Source organism: Myotis myotis, unplaced genomic scaffold (genome assembly GCF_014108235.1).
Source record: "Myotis myotis isolate mMyoMyo1 unplaced genomic scaffold, mMyoMyo1.p scaffold_m19_p_1, whole genome shotgun sequence".
NCBI classification, from domain to species: Eukaryota; Metazoa; Chordata; class Mammalia; order Chiroptera; family Vespertilionidae; genus Myotis; species Myotis myotis.
Genome location: NW_023416313.1, coordinates 115,336,146 through 115,355,333, shown reverse-complemented (window position 1 = coordinate 115,355,333; position 19,188 = coordinate 115,336,146). Strand labels below are relative to the sequence as shown.

At 49.1% G+C, this 19,188-nt stretch overlaps 1 protein-coding gene across 1 annotated transcript in view; it reads left to right on the top strand.

The window, feature by feature from the left end:
- The window catches only part of HCN4 (hyperpolarization activated cyclic nucleotide gated potassium channel 4), a 47,815-nt gene extending 39,746 nt beyond the window's left edge, over positions 1–8,069 (top strand). Inside the window, exons 4-8 of the mRNA XM_036316995.1 lie at positions 1,951–2,169; positions 5,472–5,618; positions 5,721–5,961; positions 6,224–6,388; positions 6,478–8,069. Of these exons, the coding sequence (XP_036172888.1) occupies positions 1,951–2,169; positions 5,472–5,618; positions 5,721–5,961; positions 6,224–6,388; positions 6,478–7,925 (2,220 nt within the window). The 3' untranslated portion in view covers positions 7,926–8,069. The remainder of the gene's footprint in view (positions 1–1,950; positions 2,170–5,471; positions 5,619–5,720; positions 5,962–6,223; positions 6,389–6,477) is intronic.
- The last annotated feature ends 11,119 nt before the right edge of the window (positions 8,070–19,188 follow it).

Sequence of the window (19,188 nt, the reverse complement as noted above, 5' to 3'; positions counted from 1 at the left end):
AGAACCAGCTGGCTCCAAATCTGCCTGGGTGGTCTGCTGGCTTCTGGCCGCCCATAGAGAGGCTGTCTGAAGGCAATGCTGGTCCCGCTCCTGATCAGGACCCTAGAGCAGGCCCCGCCCCAGCCACTCAAGTCTAACTTCCTACTTCGAGGATCCACCTTTAAAAGCCACGCCCCAGCAAAGAGAACCCTGTGAGGGACACTGTTGGTAGCAGGCACAGACTCCCAGATCACACACACTGGCTATTTTCTGCTCCAGCTTCAGAACTGGACTGTCCCCCTATTCCTGTCATTCCCTCATCCCCACCCCACGTACACACATATATCCTGATCATAGGTGGTGTCCTGGGTTGGGAGGACAGACCAGATTGAGCCTGATCCCTTCCAAACCTGTGGGTGGTTGAGAGAAGTTGAAATTGAGGCGAGGGAAGCCATGGGGCAGAGTCCCCATCCCCCCATGGACAGGGTGGGCTCCAGGAGGGTTGGAGGGCCCCCTGGACCTGTGAGCCTCTTTCTGTGTCCGGGAATCCCATGCTTACAGGTCCAGGGGGACCTGTCGGTTTGGTTTGGTCTGTAGGCAGATCCCCAGGCCCCCTGAGTAGAAGAAGCTGGCTTTGAAAGAGGTGAAGGAGACCCAGAGCATCTTTCAGTATCAAATAGGCCTTTAGAAAACAGCCTTTTGATGAGCTAAGTGTAAATGAATCAGCTATATGGATTGAATTTCTGAGTTCCTAGGGGCTGAACAACAACGCTGGAATTTCTGACTGAAGGCAGATGGGGGTCCCTCCTGTTCCCCCAGTGCCCAGGCCCCCCTCCACTCCTGGAGATCAGCCCCCCCGCCGCCTCCCCCACCCCCCTCCCCCCGCCCAGACCTCCCACCCAGGTTTGGACTGAGCACCATACCAGCTCAGCTCTGTCCAGTATGGTCTCAGTGACCTTGAACATGGTGTGCAGCTCCTGTGACTGCCTTCAGGTGCTGAGAACAGCCTGGTGACCCCAGAAGTGCTTGAGGCTCCGGCCAGGGGTTCTGTGGGTCATGCAGTAGGGTGGGTTCCACATCATTGCCAACATATTCATTGTGTGAGCAGAGAGGCATTGAGGAGGTGGCCGGCACTGGGGTTCATCTGGGGCCCCCTCATCTGGGACAGTTTCCTCCATGTGAGGGTGACAAGTCCACACGTGCACGAAGTTCAGGAGATGGCTCCTTTGAGCCCAGTGTTCCCACACTGAGGCTTCCTTGAGACACCAACTAGCTTTGGAGACAAAAATAGCCAGTTGCTTCTCTCTCTCCTCCCACCCCAAGTATTGTCTGTTCCAGGTAACCCACCTTTTGTGGGGGGAGGATAACTGGTGGCCACAGTCCTGGGCAGATGCAGACAGGGTTCATGCAGGAAGGGAGTCAGCTCAGCAGCACTTTAGATTTTGCTCACCCAAAATGAGGACAGTGTTTTTGGCTCAATCTGAGAGTCTGTCCCCCTAGGGGAAGCATATCTGTTTTATAATTGAGGTCAGTGGGGAAATGGGCTTTACTTGGCAGTAGTTTGGGGTAAGAGGATGGAGCTATTTTAGTAAGCAGAGGACAGCAGGGGGGCTCAGCCTGAAGTCTTTTGCTGCCCAAGAGGCCCAGCTTCTCTGTGGGGGCTGAGAGTCAGATGGGGGCTACACTGCTCCTGTCCATTTGCTGGGCTTCCCATCTAGTCCTGGTCCCCCACTGCAGGAGAAAGGCCTAAGTGAGGAGTTCACTCAGTCACATAGGTTACCATTGTGGTTCTCCTTGCCCTTCTCCAAGGCTTTCAGCCACTGGCAAGGTGGGAGCCCTGGGCTCCGCAGCTGGAAAAGAGTTGAGGGATGGGAGGTGGTGGAGACTTTTCTAGGTGCTGGTGAGGCCTGCTCTCTCAGTGGTGTGAGCCGTCACTACCACTCCACCCTGTGTCTGTGTACCTATCTACAGAACAGCTCCTGGGGAAAGCAGTATTCCTATGCCCTGTTCAAGGCCATGAGCCACATGCTGTGCATCGGATACGGACGGCAGGCGCCTGTGGGCATGTCCGACGTGTGGCTCACCATGCTCAGCATGATTGTGGGCGCCACCTGCTACGCCATGTTCATCGGCCACGCCACTGCCCTCATCCAGTCCCTGGACTCCTCCCGACGCCAGTACCAGGAGAAGGTAGGGCAGAAAGCTGGGTCCAGTTTGGGCTATCTCAGGGCAGCCAGCTGGTCTGTAGGCAGCACAGGCTCCAGCCAGTGGGTTCCCACCAGATCCCCAGTGGGTGCCCAGCCTGCCACCATCATCTGGCTTCAGCTGCTGTCTTTTCTGTTGCAGTCTCTTTTTCTTTCTTTTTTATATTTTTCTAAAATATACAGAAATTCCGCATTGTTTACGGGCACTGAATCCGTATCTCAGACCAGTGACTGTGAGTGTGCAGTGCCCTCTGTGTGGCTAACACCTTTTGGGTCCACATCTTGGGCAGAGCCCTGGGCATTCATTCCACGTGACAGTTATCACTGCCCCTGGGTTTACACTTGATTACCGTGACCGCACACTCTTGGTTTTCCTCCTCCTCACAGGCCAGTCCTCCTTGTTCTCCTTGGCTGCTTGTCTTTTCAGTTTTTATACATTGTGTCCCTGGTGGTTTGGGCTCAATTCTCTGCTTTTCTGTCTCTCCTGTCTTCCTGGGTGCTACTGGTTTACCACCCCACCCCCATGCTCCATGTCTGTCTCTATGCAGCAGGCTCCAAATGATATAATCAGTCCCCACCTCTTTCCTCACCCCGCACTGTCTACTTGATGCCTCCCCGGACACCTCCACCTCATCGCATCTAAAATGAGGACAGTCTCCCTTGCCTTCTCTGCTCCAAACCTCTACTCTTGCCCATCCTGTTAATGGACACAGTAGCACAGATGCCCAGGCCAGAAATTAGGAGCCATCCTTGGTGTCTCTTAGTCATTAATGCCTCCCTTCATTCCCATCATCCAGCTGGCGTCCGCCTGGATCACGCAGCAGCTTCCTAAGCAAGTGGCTGTGCTGGAGTAAAAGGCTGCCTGGGTTCTAAGCCCAGCTTCCCCATTGACAAGCTCTCCATTGAACATGGGCATGTAGCATCACATCTCTAGGTCCCATTTGCTTGTCTGTAAAATGGGGACAATACCAAGGGTTATGTCATGGCATTTGTGAGGAGTGACCCTACAGAGTAAGCCATTCAATATTTATTAGCCAAGTGGGCTCCCCTCTGTCCCTTCTACTTTATTCTCCAGATGGCAGATGGCATTGGCATTTAAAACATAAATCTGCTCATATCACTGCTTAGAGCTTCCTGTTACTCCAAGATGCAGAGTGTGTTTTCTCAGCCTGGCATGTAAGCGCTCCTCGCCTTCTCATGCTCAGAACACACCATGGGCTCCATAGCCCTCTACGTGCCAGCCTTGCCAGCCTCCCTGCATGTGCCTCCCTGCCTCGGGGCCTGGCACAGATTCAAGCTGGAACTCTCCTCTCTCTTTTCACCTGACCCTTTCTCCACATCTCAGCCTAAATGTCACCTGCTTGGTGAAGCCTTCCATGCCCCAGTCAGCCTCCACCCATCATGTGACCCAGTGACACCCTCAAATTCTCCTTCAATACACTTCGCACTTCTGTCATTATTTAATTAATTATATGTAGCCAATTGTTTAATATCCATCTTCCCTATCCAGGCCATGGCTCCATGAGGGTAGGCCAGTCCCCATGTATCCCCAGTGTCCAGCACATAGTAGGGCTCAGTATGTATTTATGAACTGCCTGCTTGTCTGCCTCAGGTGCCTGATGGGGTGACAGAGAGATGGCAGCCCAGGTCCCATGACACAAAGAGGAAAGCCCAAGAGAGCCTGAAGAGCCAGAGCAGGGTGGGAAGGTCATTTTTGGAAGGCAGAGGAAGGAGGAAGTAGAAGAGAATGCTAGGCCAGTGATCATGATGAACATGAGCAAAGGTGTGTAGATGGGTGGTAAAGAAATCAACCTGATTAGAACAAAAGGTTCTGGGTTAGGAGTGAGGGGGCAAGAGAGGGGGAGTAGAGTGGAGTCAGGTTATCAAGGCTAGTGCTTCAAGGCCCAGGTGAGAGGTCAGTGTAGCCCAGCATCAGGGCCCAGCCTGTGAGCGGGGTCGGGCCCAGCATGTGAGCGGGGTTGAGGCTCAGTGTGTGAGCAGAATGGAGGCTCAGTCTGGGACCACCATTAGGGATAGTTTAAAAAAGCACCAGGGCCTACTGTCCAGCAGAGTCAAGCTGTTTGTGGCTTTTCATTTGAGAGTTGCCTTCATTTCATCCTTTAGCTAGTAGCTCTTTAATGTATAAGTCACCCATAAAGCTCTCTTAAACATATTACCCCCCACTCTGTCCTCACTACTCTCTCTCACCTGGACCACTTTAACAACCTTCTAACTTTTGTCCTGCCTCCAGACCCTGCCTCCCACCCCAACTGCTTCTCTATGTAAGGGGAATTCTAAAAAAATACAGCTCTTTCCTGGCTGCCCCTATCCCCATAGCCAGCCAGAAAGTCACTGTTTCCTATAGCTGGGTACAACTTAGAGCAGACAGAGGCCAGGTTGGCTGGAAGAATGTTAAGAAAGGTCATCTCCCAGCCCCCAGGTGCCCGTCAGCATCTCTGCAGCAGCACTATGTCCCGACCTCTTTGGAGAACTGATATATGAGAGCAGGCTGCCTATTATGACTATTCCTTGGGTACAGGGACTTCCCTTGCATTCCATTGTGGGAAAATCTGTTCTTGCCCAATCAGTGCCTCTGGTCCCTAGCCATGCTCCTGAGGATCCTCACTTCCCACCCACAGTCCAGGTGGGTTGGAGCAGCCCCACAGGATGCGCAGGTTCAACAATCTCTATCCCAAACACATTTAAGGTCCCTGCTGTACCAGGCCCCTCCCCTGGGCTGTAGTTGCTCTTCAACAAAGTGACTTAGTCTCAGTCCCGGCCATGTTGGGATATGTGACGTGCCACATGTGGGCTGGCTTCAGTCTTCAGCCCTTGTAGCCCATTGCAGCCCAGTCCTGCTGATGTTCCCACTGGTGGGAAAGCGCTCCTTCCCAATCAGCGAGGCCTCTCTGGTCCACAGTGTAACACAGAGGGACCAATATTTAGAGAAAACTTCATTGACTTCCTAGTCAGTTGGCCTCTTGTAACTGGGCTTTGGACAGTCCTTGTCCCTGGCCATCTCCATAGTGTTGAACACGTTGAAGACCGGTCACTGGGATGGAGCTCCTCCTCCACCCCAGCTGCTGGCAGTCAGGGCCATTGTTTGGGGCACAGTGTGACCACACCCACACCACGGACCTCAAGCTTAAGGAGCCAAGGTCATCCAACTGCACCCACAGCATCAGTGCAGCTCTGGCCAGCAGCAGGCCTAGGTCAGGTGGTGCCAGCCAGGGCAGTGGGGCTGGCCGGCCAAGAGGTGACAGCCTCTCTCTCTGTCCCTGGACTTAGTACAAGCAGGTGGAGCAGTACATGTCCTTCCACAAGCTCCCGCCCGACACTCGGCAGCGCATCCATGACTACTACGAGCACCGCTACCAGGGCAAGATGTTCGACGAGGAGAGCATCCTGGGCGAGCTCAGCGAGCCGCTGCGGGAGGTGAGCTGGGTGGCGGCGAGGCAGAAAGGGATCCATGCCTTTCTGCCTGGTGGCTCTGCTCATCTCCTCCCTCTTTTCCAATCCACTCTTTCTGGGGAGCAGGAGATCATCAACTTTAACTGCCGGAAGCTGGTGGCCTCCATGCCACTGTTCGCCAACGCAGACCCCAACTTCGTGACATCCATGCTGACTAAACTGCGCTTCGAGGTCTTCCAGCCGGGCGACTACATCATCCGAGAAGGCACCATCGGCAAGAAGATGTACTTTATCCAGCACGGCGTGGTCAGCGTGCTCACCAAGGGCAACAAGGAGACCAAGCTGGCAGATGGCTCCTACTTTGGAGGTGAGTGGCCAGGAGACCCTGGGGAGACAGGGGAATGGGCTGGAGAGACCGAGAAAACCATTTCAGGCCCTTCATGGCCACTGCCTGGAGGTAGGTGTCTGTGAGCCCAGCATAGGGGGATAGTCCCAGAGATGGAAAAGGTGGCCTGGAGTGGGGGACTTATGAATGTATCAGTCAAGCACCTGTACTAGGTAGTGGGGACCCAGGTCAGGGTTGGGTGGAGGCCCTTAGGAGGCCACCCTGACTTCTGCTGTCCCAGCAGAGATCTGCCTGCTGACACGGGGCAGGCGCACAGCCAGTGTGCGGGCCGACACCTACTGCCGCCTGTACTCGCTGAGTGTGGACAACTTCAATGAGGTGCTGGAGGAGTACCCCATGATGCGGCGGGCCTTTGAGACCGTGGCGCTGGACCGCCTGGACCGCATTGGTGAGGCGACTGGGCAAGAGGGTGGAAGGGAGGTGGACCGGGCTCCCCCATCCTCTGCCCTGAGCCCCTGCTCTCCTTCTGTGGCCCAGGCAAGAAGAACTCCATCCTCCTCCACAAAGTCCAGCATGACCTCAACTCAGGTGTCTTCAACTACCAGGAGAATGAGATCATCCAGCAGATTGTGCAGCATGACCGTGAGATGGCTCACTGTGCGCATCGCGTCCAGGCTGCCACCTCCGCCACCCCGACCGCCACGCCTGTCATCTGGACCCCGCTGATCCAGGCACCGCTGCAAGCTGCTGCCGCCACCACTTCTGTGGCCATAGCCCTCACCCACCACCCACGGCTGCCCGCTGCCATCTTCCGCCCTCCCCCGGGCCCCAAGCTCAGCAGCCTCGGGCCGGGGCAGACACCCAGGCATCTGAAGCGGCTGCAGTCTCTCATCCCTTCTGCACTGGGCTCTGCCTCACCCACCAGCAGCCCATCCCAGTTGGATACGCCATCTTCCTCCTCCTTCCACATCCAACAGTTGGCTGGATTCTCCGCCCCTGCCGGACTGAGTCCTCTCCTGTCTTCGTCCAGCTCTTCACCACTTCCCGGGGTCTGTGGCTCTTCTCCTGCTCCCACACTATCCGCCAACACAGCTTCCACCACCATGGCCGGATTTGGCCTCTTCCACAAAGCACTGGGCGGCTCCCTGTCCTCATCTGACTCACCCCTGCTCACCCCCCTACAGCCAGGCACCCACTCCCCACAGGCTAACCAGCCACTACCTTCACTACCAGGGTCCCAGGGCAGCCTGGGCCTCCTGGAACATTTCCTGCCACCCCCACCTTCCTCCAGGTCCCCATCCTCTAGCCCAGGGCAGCTTGGCCAGCCTCCTGGGGAGCTGTCCCCAGGTCTGGCTGCTGGCCCACCAAGTACGCCAGAGACACCTCCACGGCAGCCTGAGCAGCCATCCATGGCAGGGGCCTCTGGGGAGGCTTCTCCTAGAGCCTTTACCCCCCGAAGAGGCCTCAGCCCCCCTGGCCACAGCCCAGGCCCTGCAAGAACTTTTCCAAATGCTCCACCCCGGGCCTCTGGCTCCCATGGTTCCTTGCTCCTGCCACCTGTATCCAGCCCCCCACCACTCCAGGTTCCCCAGCGCTGGGGCACACCACCTCTCACCCCAGGCCGCCTCACCCAGGACCTCAAGCTCATCTCAGCCTCTCAGCCGGCCCTACCCCAGGATGGGGCACAGACCCTCCACAGGGGCTCCCCACACTCTTCTGGGGAGTCTGTGGCTGCCTTCCCGCTCTTCCCCAGAGCTGGGGGTTGCAGTGGGGGCCTTGGTCCCCCTGGGAGGCCCTATGGTGCCGCCTCAGGCCAGCATGTCACTCTGCCTCAGAAGACATCCTCAGGTTCTTTGCCACCCCCTCTTTGTTTGTTTGGGGCAAGAGCCGCCTCTTCTGGGGGCCCCCCTCTGACTGCTGCTTCCCAGAGGGAACCTGGGGCCAGGGCTGAGCCAGTGCGATCCAAACTGCCATCCAATCTATGAGCTGGGGCCCCTTCCCCTCTTTCCTCTCTTCTTTCTTCCTTCAGGTTTAACTGTGATTTAGGAGATATACCAATAACAGTAATAATGATCATTTTAAAAAACTCACACCAGAAAAACAAGACAGCAGAAAATAACCAGGTATTCTTAGAGCTATAGATTTTTGGTCACTTGCTTTTATAGACTATTTTAATACTCAGCAGTAGCGGGGGGGGGGGGGGGGGGTTAGGCAAGGCTCAAATGCAAAAGCCAGAGCAAGGTTGGGAGGTGGGGGCTACCTATGTTTGGGGTTCCTAGAGCAGACCTGTCATTGTATTTGTTTTAGGACACCAGCCACCACCAGCCCCTCAGCAGTGAACTTGGTGCCTCACTCTGCGGGGAGTCTTCTAGGGGCCGCCCTTGGTGGTTTTCCTGGGGAGCCTCAGTCTCCTGAGTCCTTGGAACAAAGTGGGGCCAGGGTCCTGAGAATTTTGCATTTTTTTACTGCAAACCTAGCAAGATCTGTATATGTATGTAATATGTGTATATGTATAAGCTATGTAGCGCTCTGTAGAGCCATGTAGATAGCCACTCACATGTGAGCAATCTAGTTTAACCCAGTGTTGCCGGGACACCCAGGTCACCTTACACCCAGCAGCTCACCGTCGTCCACAGGCTGGGAATCGGAAGGTCTGGGGGAGTATTCTTTCCAGTCCTCAGGGAAGAGGACCCCAAGACCTCTCAGCAGGTCCCCTGTCTCCCCATCTCTGGTTTCATATCCAATCCCAACCTGACCTCTCACCACATGGAAGCAGAGGACCCTGAACTGTGCCTCCTGTAGGTCCTCAAGCACATCCTGTCCTCTCTGTGGCCCTCAGTTCCCTGTCGGGACAGTGGGAGGTGAGGGTACTTCTGGTTGAGTCTGCTCTGTGCCAAGCACTGGTTCAGCACTTTACACACATTAACTCCTTCCATTTCACAAAGACCATGAGGTAGGTACTTCAGATGAGAAAACTGAGTTTGGGGTACCTTTTCCAGAATCATGTAGCTGGGAGTGACAGACCTGGGACTGATTTGAGATTCTAATTCATGCCTGCCTGAGGCCAAAGCCTAGGTTCCTTCCATTAACAACTGTTGAGAAAGGCTGAGCTAGTCTTCAAGCGTGGTGCAGTGGGAGAGGCCAGATTATAGAGGCACCAGACCTGGTTTGAGTTCCAGCCCTGCCTTAGCTGTGTGATCTTGGGCAAATTATCTGACCTTCCTGAGTCTGTTACCTCAAATGTAAAACGGGAATAATTATGGTGCCATCTTACAAGTATGAGGACAGGATGAGAACAGCAGTATATGTGAAATGCCCAGCCCGTACCTGGCACATGCCATAGCAGGTGCTCAGTAAGTCATGTTTCTTCTGCCTCCCCTCACCCAGCCCATTGCTCCAGCAGCTGTGGCGAGAGCCCAGGGGGCTTTGGCTGAGGGCTCCAGGACTTATGATCTCAGGGCATAGGAGGCGGCGGGGCTTCCGGAAGGGCCTAAGGAAGGTGTGTGGCCAGGGGCAGGCTTGAGCCAGGCCTGAGATGTGGGAAGAGTTAGAAAGTGAGAGGGAGGGGAGGGGAAGAGAGGGGAAGTGAGGAAGTAGAAAGGCAGGTGGGATGGAGTGCTTGGTGGGGATATGATGAAGGTAGATGTACAGTGTGGAGCTGGGGGCTTTGGGAGGAGATCCTGAAGCCAAGCGGTCAGAGGGAAGACCATGGACGCCAGGCTAAGGGGATTGGCCCTGATTCTGCAGGCAACTAGGAGCCAGAAGCAGGTTCAGAGTGAGAGTCATTGTGAACTAGGAGCTCAGATTATAGAAGCTCCTTAGGCACAATCCTCCCTTCCAACAAGATTCTACCAGAGCCAACCTCAGTGGTCTGCCTCCTTCCTATAGGGTAGGAGCAGGTTTGCTACCAAGACCTGAATAGTAAGGAAGACTGATCCATGCTCCAAGAGCTCTCCTCCATGCTCCCAGCTAAATGCTGACAAGATCAGGCTTTGTCCTGGGCTGTGGGACAGGCCAATATCTCCAGTGATGGGCCACAGGCAGTGGGAGGCTGTTTTCCAGGACAGGAGGAGGTGAGGATTCTGGGTCTTAGGGAGAGACAAGGAGCCGCCTGGCCTTGGTCATTACTGGGCAGGAGAAGTCCCCTCAGACCCAGGGAGTTCTCAGAGCTGGAAAAATTTAAACAGAGGCCTCAATCCGAGTTCTGCACACACCCACGCCCCCTGAGGAAGGCTCACTTAATCTAAACCCACAGTAGTCCTGGAGGTAGTGGCGAGGGAGGGGGGTAGGAAAGGGACAGGAGTGAGGGTGGAGGGTTCAGTGGCATGCGGAGTGAGGATGCGCTCTTGTTATCAGGGCAGGCCTCACCACCCTCTACACACGCATACACATTTTATAAAAGCTCTGACCCAGTGCAGCCACTCTGGAGGCTGGGGAAGCCAAGTCCAGTCAGTCGGCCCTTCTATCCCCACAAGCAATTTTCAAATCTTCCACTTTTAAAACAGAAAACGGTAAATGTGCCGTGTTGTATATTTTATTTAAATAAAAAAAAATCCAATAGATGCTGCCTTCTTTTAGGGGCCAGGGATTGAGGGGGAATGAAGTTATTGGGGAATGAATACTGGGGGCTCAGGAGCAAGGCTGTGGAGGGCAGTGGACAGGTCCCCTAGCTGGTGGTCCGCGGACCACTGGTGGCCCATGAGGTCCAAATGATTGGCGACCGCTGCCCTCGAGCACTTGCGGACACTGGAGGCAGCTGTGGTCTGTGTATGGGCTGGTGAGAGTAAGGAGGAGGATGAGAGAATGTGTGTGCATCCTTTGTCAGTTAGTGGAGGGGGAGACCCTGACTGAGAGCCTTCCCACCCCAGCTGCCAGAGTCCCTGGGACTCCCTGATGCTCCCAGAATGAGGAGGGGGGCAGTAATGTGCACATGAGCTCCAGCTGGTTCCAAACAGGGATATACTATCTTAGCCTGGTCAGTTAGGCCCTCAGAAGCTAGAGGGCAGTTGGGGACAAAAGGTGACCGAGCTGGGGGTTTCATGACCAGGACAGAGGGTTGCCTTTCAGAGTGGCCAAGAATGAGCCACAGCCTTTGGGCTCTGTATGGGTTAGGGAACCTGAAGGCATCCTCTGGATTCAGGCCTTGTTAGGAAGTGCTGCCCACTCCCCACTGCCCTGGGGAGGATGCTAGGCCTGGCCCCCAGACCCTTGTAAAACCTTAGATGACAGCCTCTACCACCCCTGGCTGCAGAAGGTCCCTGTAAGCCCTGGGACCTTGCCGAGTAGGGGAGAAGCAGTGATCTGCCATTGGAAAAGCCAAGTCCCTGGGGGCTCCTGGCTGCTCAGGGAGTGCCGTGGTGCCCCATCCGCATGGCAGAAAGGAAAGTCCTCAGAAAGGGCAGGGAATCCGCTTCCCATTACTGATGGCTGAGTGGATGCTGTTTCCATGGTAACTGACCTGAAAGTCCTGTTGCTAAGGAGGCAGCTCAGCAGGCCCAGCATCCCCATGACAACTGCCCCCTGTGGCCCAGGCAGTGGTGCTTCCTGAGGACCGTGGGGAGGGCAAGGGCTGGGCATAGGCCCGGCCTTTGGGGATCTGGGGAGGCCCTTGCACACAGACAGCGACTGTGCTGAGCACAGGGTGAGAGGAATTGCAGCGGGTCCAGCCCAACCTGAGGAGTGGACGCTCACCCCTCAGATTTGGCTGGACCCGCTGCAAGGACACTCACCCCCACCCACCACCTTGTCTACCCTGCTTGGATCCACCCCAGGCATCTGCACAGAGCCAAGCTTCTGGGGTCCGGAGGCAGGGCAACACTAGCCACATCTTCTCTGTTTCCTTACTCTGAAAGGACACTTAGTAAGTAGTTACCATGTGCTCTGGTCTTTGAGCTATCCTATTATCTCCCTCCCTCCTCACAATGACACTGACAGGTAAGAATTAGCCTCAAGTTCAGTGAGCCAAAGGGCACTGAGGCTCAAAGAAGGTGAGGAGCTTGTCTAGACCAGTCCACTAGAATGTGAAGGAGCCAAGATGCACACCCAGGTCCTGGGGACAACCCTGTCCCTCCCCACTGGTGGCACAGGGGTCAGGTGGTAGGAGCTGTCTGTCTGGTGCAGGCAGGCTAGGAAGGGTGTTTTCTCCATAGAGAACTTAAAAACTAGAATAAAAGTGACTAAATGTCAGTTTGCTTTCTTTTTCCCCATCACATCCAGCAGCAGCTCTGAACAAGTCAGCATACAGCATCCTGCCTCCCCCCTCCCCCCTCCCCATGCCACTGCAGCCATGCTTCAGCCCCAGTGACCATCTGAGGGGCTCAGCTGCCAGCATCGGGTGTGTGTGGGGGGAAGGTCTGAGGCCCCTCTTTCTGCCTTGGTGGGGCTAAACCAGATTGGGAACTTTAAAAGAGCATTTTAAAAGTTTAATGAAATGCCTCCCTGGACTTGGTGTGTTTTTCCATCTGCTGCTCCTCGTCATCTCAGCCAGACTTCTGAGGGTTGCCTCCACTGCTGACCTTATTTCCCTCCGGAGTCACTGCTCCGCCACCGCAGTCTGGCTCCCGCCTTATCTCCATGGAAGGGCTCCAGACAGGTCATCAGTGGCTCCTTGTAGTGGTGCCCTCCCAGCAGTGTGTGACCCTGCTGCCAGGCCCTCCATAGTTCTCCAGATGCCCTGGCTCCTTGCTGCCACCTTTCTGTTCAGCCTCAGCTTGAAGGGCTCTTCTTTCTCCCAAAAGACAGTGCTCCTGGGCCTCTGACCTTGGCCCCCATCTTCTCACTGCGCACGCACTTTCTGGAAACTGCACCGGTGCCTATGGCTTCCCTGGCCGGAGGAGAAGGCCTCCCACCTTTCCCCTCAATTCAGGCCCCACATCCCCTACGCTGCAGCCCAGGTGCCTGCTGCTGTAGCCACGTGATTTCTCATCCTTTTCTGACCCACTGTAGCCCTTTTATTCTTTTTTGAGTTTGAAGCTTCCAATGCACTATGTCGTCTCCAGCTCCCACCCTATGCTGGCTCCACCCCAGGCACGTGCATGGGGCTGGACAACACCAGTCAACCCCTTATGATTTTGCTTCTTCAATTTTCTTTTTCTTAAGGGTGGAATATTTTGTATATACAGGAGAAAATATAAATAAACATAATAAATATGTAATGCTCCTTAACTTACAATGGGGTTATAGTCTGATAAATCCATCATAAATTGAAAATATTGTAAATGGAAAGTGTATTTAATCCACCTAACCTACATCGTAGCTTAGCCTCGCCTACCTTAAAAGGCTCAGAACACTTACATTACATTGGTGCTGTGGGGCCAAGCATCAAGGACAATATCATGCTGCATATCACTAGCTAAGAAAAAGATCAAAATTCAACATTTGAAGTAGGGTTTCTACTGAATGTGTATCACTTTCGCACCATCATCAAATTGAAAAATCATTAGTCAAACCATTGTAGGTAGTGGATTGTACATAATAAGATTAAAATATGGTAAACATCCATGTGTCAATCCCTCAGCTTAAGAAATTGAACACAGGAAATACTTTTAAACATTTGTGCCAGTCCTCTCACGTATCACTCTCCCTCTCTCCAAGGAAAACCACTCATCTGAACTTGATTTTTATTTTTAAAGTTGACATCCAATATTATTTTATTTTAGTTTCAGGTGTACAGCATAGTGGTTAGATATTTATATAATTTATGAAGTGATCCCCCCAATAACTCTAGTATCCACCTAACACCACACATAGTTATTATAATATAATTGACTATATTCCCTATGCTGCACTTTACATCCTTGTAACTATTCTATAACTACCAATTTGTATTTCTTAATCCCTTCACTTTTTTTCGCTCAGCCCCTTTCCATTTGGCAACCATTAGTTTGTTCTCTATATCTGTAAGTCTGTTTCTGTTTTGTTTGTTAGTTTATTTTGTTCTTTAGATTCCACATTAAGTGAAATCATATAGAATTTGTTTTTCTCTGACTTATTTCACTAAGCATAATACCCTCTAGGTGCACCCATGTTGTCACAAGTGGTTAAGACTTTATTCTTTCTACGGCAGAGTAATATTCCATTGTATAGAAGTACCACAACTTTATCCAATTGTCTATTGATGGGCACTTGGGTTGCTTCCATATCTTGGATATTGTAAATAATGCTTCAATGAACATATATCTTTTCAAATTAGTGTTTGGGATTTCTTCGGATAAATACCCAGAAGTGGAATTGCTGCATCATAAAAGTTTCACTTTTAATCTTTTGAGGACCCTCCATATTGTTTTCCATAGTGGGCATCCATTTGAGTCCAACCAATAGTACACTAGGGTTCCCTTTCTCTACATTCTCGCCAACACCTGTTGTTTGTTGATGTATTAATGACTAGAGGCCTGGTGCACAAAATTCATGCAGAGGTGGGGTCCCTAGGCCTGGCCAGCAATCAGGGCCAATTAGGTTCCCCGCCTCCCCACCTTTCCGCCTCCCTACCTCTTCCTCCCCTCATCACCCATGCACCACCACTGTGAGGTTCCCTGCCTCCCCGCCTCCCCGCCTCCCCACTCTTCTTTTCCTCACTGCCCGCCTTCACCGCCACCCACCCCCAGTTCCCTGTCCCAGCCCAAGGCCCGGCCGAGGGGAGGGACCAGGAGGGTGGCCAGCAGGCCCCATTGGCCATCAGGGCCTGCCGGCTGGGGGCAGCTCCTGCATTGAGCATCTGGCCACTTGTGGTCAGAGCGCATCATAGCAACCAGTCATTCCGGTTGTTCTGGTCGTTCTGTCCTAACAGCCGCTTAGGCTTTTATATATATAGATAGCCATTCCGACAGGTGTGAAGTTAGTGATGTTGAGCATCTTTTCATATGTCTATTGGCCATGTATGGTCTGAGTATAAGTACTCTGCCTATTTTTAATTGGGTTATTTGCTTTTGTTTTTGGTGCTAAGTAGGAGTTCTTTATAAATTTTGAATATTAACCCCTTATCAGAGTAACATTGGCGAATATCTTCTCCCATTTTAGTAGGTTGTCTTTTTGTATTGTTTCCTTTGCTATGAAAAAAAACTTTTTATTTATTTTATTTTTTAATTGACAAGAGAGAGAGAGAGAGAGAGAGAGAGAGCGCGCTTTGTTGTTTCACTTATTTGTGCAATCATTGATTGTTTCTTATGTGTGCCCTGACCAGGAATTAAACTCTCAACCTTGGCATATCAGGATGACGCTCTAACCAACTGTTGCAAAAACTTTTTAGGTTGATGTAGGTCCATTTGTTTATTTTTTCATTTTTTCTTTTGTTTCCCTTACCTGAGGAGATGTCAAAGAGATTACTGCCTATGTTTTCTTATAGGAATTTTATGGTTTCAGATATTACATTTAAGTCTTTAATCCATTTAAAGTTTATTCTTGTATATGTTGTAAGAAGGCAGTCTAGTTTCATTTTTTGCTTGTAGCTGTCCAATATTTCCAATACCATTTATTGGATAGAATGTCTTTTTCCCATTGTATGTTCATGCCTTCTTTATCATATATTAATGGACCATATAGGCATGGGTTTATTTCTGGTCTCTCTATTATGGTCCATTGTTCTCTATGTCTGTTTTTATGCCAGTACCATGTTGTTTTGATTACTGTAGCCTTGCAGTATAGTTTGCTATCAAGTAGTGTGATACTTGCAGCTTTGTCCTTTCTCAAGATTGCTATGGCTATTCAAGGTCTTTTGTGGTTCCATATAAATTTTAGATTATTTGTTCTAGTTCTGTGAAATGTGCCATTGGTATTTTGATAGAAATTGCATTGAATCTATAAGTTGCTTTAGGTAATATAGACATTTTAATGATGCTAGTTTTTCCTATTCATGAGCACAATATGTGCTTCCATTTATTTGTATCTTCTTCAATTTATTTCTTCAATGTCATATAGTTTTTCAAGTACAGGTCTTTTTTTTTGCTTAATAATCTTTTATTTTACAATTAGAGTTGACCTACAATATTATATTAGTTTCCATTGTACAACCCAGTGATTGGACACTTATATAACTTACAAAGTGATTATCCTAATAAATCTAGTACCCATCTGGCATCATACATAGTTATTTCAATATTATTGACTATATTCCCTATGCTATATTTTACATCCCCATGACTATTTTGGGGCTATCAATTTGTGCTTATTAATACCTTCACCTTTGTCATTCAGCCCCCAAATCCCCTTCCCTCTGGCAACCACCAAAAATTCCCATCTATCTATGAGTCTGTTCCTGTTTTGTTTGTTTGTTTTGTTCTTTACATTTCACATGTAAGTGAAATATTATGGTATTTATCCTTCTCTGTCCAACTTATTTCACTCAGCACAATACCCTCTAGGTTCATCTATTTTGTTGTAAATGGCGAGATTTCATTCTTTTTATGGCTAAGTCATATTCTATTGTATATACTATGCACTACTTCTTCTCTATCCAATAGTCTATTGATGGACACTTTGGTTGCTTCCTTATCTTGGCTATTATAAATAACACTGCAATGAATATATGGATGCGTATGTCTTTTTGAATTAGTGTTTTGGGTTTCTTTGTATAAATACCTAGACGTGAATTTGCTGGGTCCTTTTTTGTCTCTTGTTATAGCCTTTGTTTTAAAGTCTATTTTGTTTGATATAAGTTTTGCTACCCCAGCTTATTTGGTTTGTTTCTTTCCATTTTCATGAAATATTTTTCCATCCCTTTACTTTCAGTCTTTGGGTGTCTTTTGATCTGAAGTGAGTCTCTTGTAGACAGCATATGTATGGGTCTTGTTATCTATTCAGCCACTCTATGTCTTTTGATTGGATAATTTAATCCATTCAGATTTAAAGTAATTATTGATAGATATGTAGTTATTGCCAATTTTTATTTTTCTTCTTAAAGAAGACCCTTTAACATTTCTTGTAATATTGGTTTGGTAGTGATGAACTCCTTTAGCTTTTTCTTGTCTGGGAAGCTTTCTATCTGGTCTTCATTTCTAAATGACAGCTTGCTGGTTAGAGTGATCTTGGTTGTAGGTGCTTGTTTTTCATCCCTTTGAATATTTCATGATAATACCTTCTGGCCTGCAAAGTTTCTGTTAAGAAATCAATTGAGAATATTTTGTTATTGTTGACTGTATTACAGATATTCCACCCCCCCCCTTTGCCCCTCTCCACCCTGCCCCTGCCCCTCCTAGTGTTCATCATATTATTATCTATGTCCATGGGCCATACATATATGCATATGTATTCTTTGGTTGATCTCTTTCTGTCCTCCCCATCCTCCTCTCCTCTGCCACCTGCCAGCCTGTTCCATGCATCCATACCTCTGGTCCTATTTTGTGTATCAGTTTATTTTGTTCTTTAGAATTCACATATAAGAGAGATCATGTGATATTTTGTTTTTTCTGACTGCTTATTTCTCTTAGCATAATATTCCCCAGATACATCCAGGATGTCTCAAAGGGTAAGAGATCCTTCTTTTTTACAGCCATGTAGTATTGCATTGTGTAACTGTACCAGAGCTTTTCTATCTAGTCACCTATTGATGGGCATTTGGGGCTGTTTCCAGATATTGGCTACTAGAAATAATGCTGCTATAAACATAGGGTGCATATATTCTTTCTGATTGGCATTTTGCAAGTCTTAGGACATATAACCAGAAGTGCGATTGCGGGGTCAAAAGGCAGTTCCATTTTTAATTTTTTGATGAAGTTATGTACTATTTTTCACAGTGGCTGCACCCATCTGCATTCCTAACAATGCACTAGGGTTACCTTTTCTCCATAGCCTTGCCAGCACTTGTTTGTTGATTTATTGATAGTTGCCATTGTGACCAGTGTGAGGCGATACCTCATTGTTTTTATTTGCATCTCTGTGATGATTAGTGGTTTGAGAATTTTTCATATGTCTATTGGCCATCTATGTGTCCTTTTTGGAGAAATGTCTATTCAGATCCTTTGCCCATTTTTTATAGGATCATTTGTCTTCCTGGTGTTGAGTTGTATAAGTTCTTTATGTATTTTGGAGATTAACATTGTATCGGATAAATCTTTGGTGAATATGTTCTCCCTTACAGTGCATTCTCTTTTTCATTTTGCTGATGGTTTCTTTTGCTGTGCAGAAACAGTTTAGTCTGATGTAATCCCATTTGTTAATTTTTCCTGTGTTTCCCTTTCCCTCAGAGACATTTTGGCAAAAATATTGCTCTGAGAGATATCTGAGATTTTGTTCCCTGTTTTCTTCTAGGATTTTTATGGTTTTGTGACTTACATTTGATTCTTTTATCCATTTTGAATTTATTCTTGTGTATGGTGTAAATTGGTGGTCTAGTTTCATTTTTTTGCATGTTGCTGTCCAATCTTCCCAAAACCATTTATTGAAGAGACTGTTTGTACTCCATTGTATGTTCTTGCTTCCTTTGTTGAATATTAATTGACCATAAATGTGTGGGTTGATTTCTGAGCTCTCTGTTCTAGTCCACTGGTCTATATGCCTTTTCTTATACCAGGCTGTTTTGATTACAATGGCTTCGTAGTATAGTTTGATATCCAGTATTGTGATCCTGCCAACTTTGTTCTTCTTCCTCAAGATTGCTGAGGCTATTTGGGATCTTTTTTGGTACCATATAATTTTTTGGAATATTTGTTCAAGATCTGTGAAATATGTGATTGGTATTTTAATAGGGATTGCATTGAATCTATAGATTGCTTTGGGTAGTATAGACATTTTAATGTGCTAAGTCTTTCAATCCATGAACATAGTATATGCTTCCACTTGTTTGTATCATCTCCTATGTCTTTTTCCAGTGACCTATAGTTTTGTGAATATAGGTCTTTAACCTCCTTGTTTAAGTTTATTCCTAGGTATCTTATTTTTTTTATTGTAATGATAAACTGATTGTTTTCTTGGTTTATCTTTCTGAGAGTTCATTATTGATGTATAAAAATGCCATAATTTCTGGATATGAATTTTGTATACTGCTACTTTGCCAAATTCACTTATTAAGTTTAGTAGTTTTGTAGTGGATTCTTTAGGTTTTTCTATGTACAATATCATGTGATCTGGGAATAATGACAATTTTACTTCCTCCTTTCCAATTTCGATGTTATTTATTTTTTCTTCTTGTCTGATCATAGTTGCTAGGACTTCCAGTGCTATCCTATATAATAAAAGCCCAGAGACTGAACCACGGAATGACCAGAATGACCAGTTGACCAGTCGCTATGAGGTACACTGACCACCAGGGGGCAGACT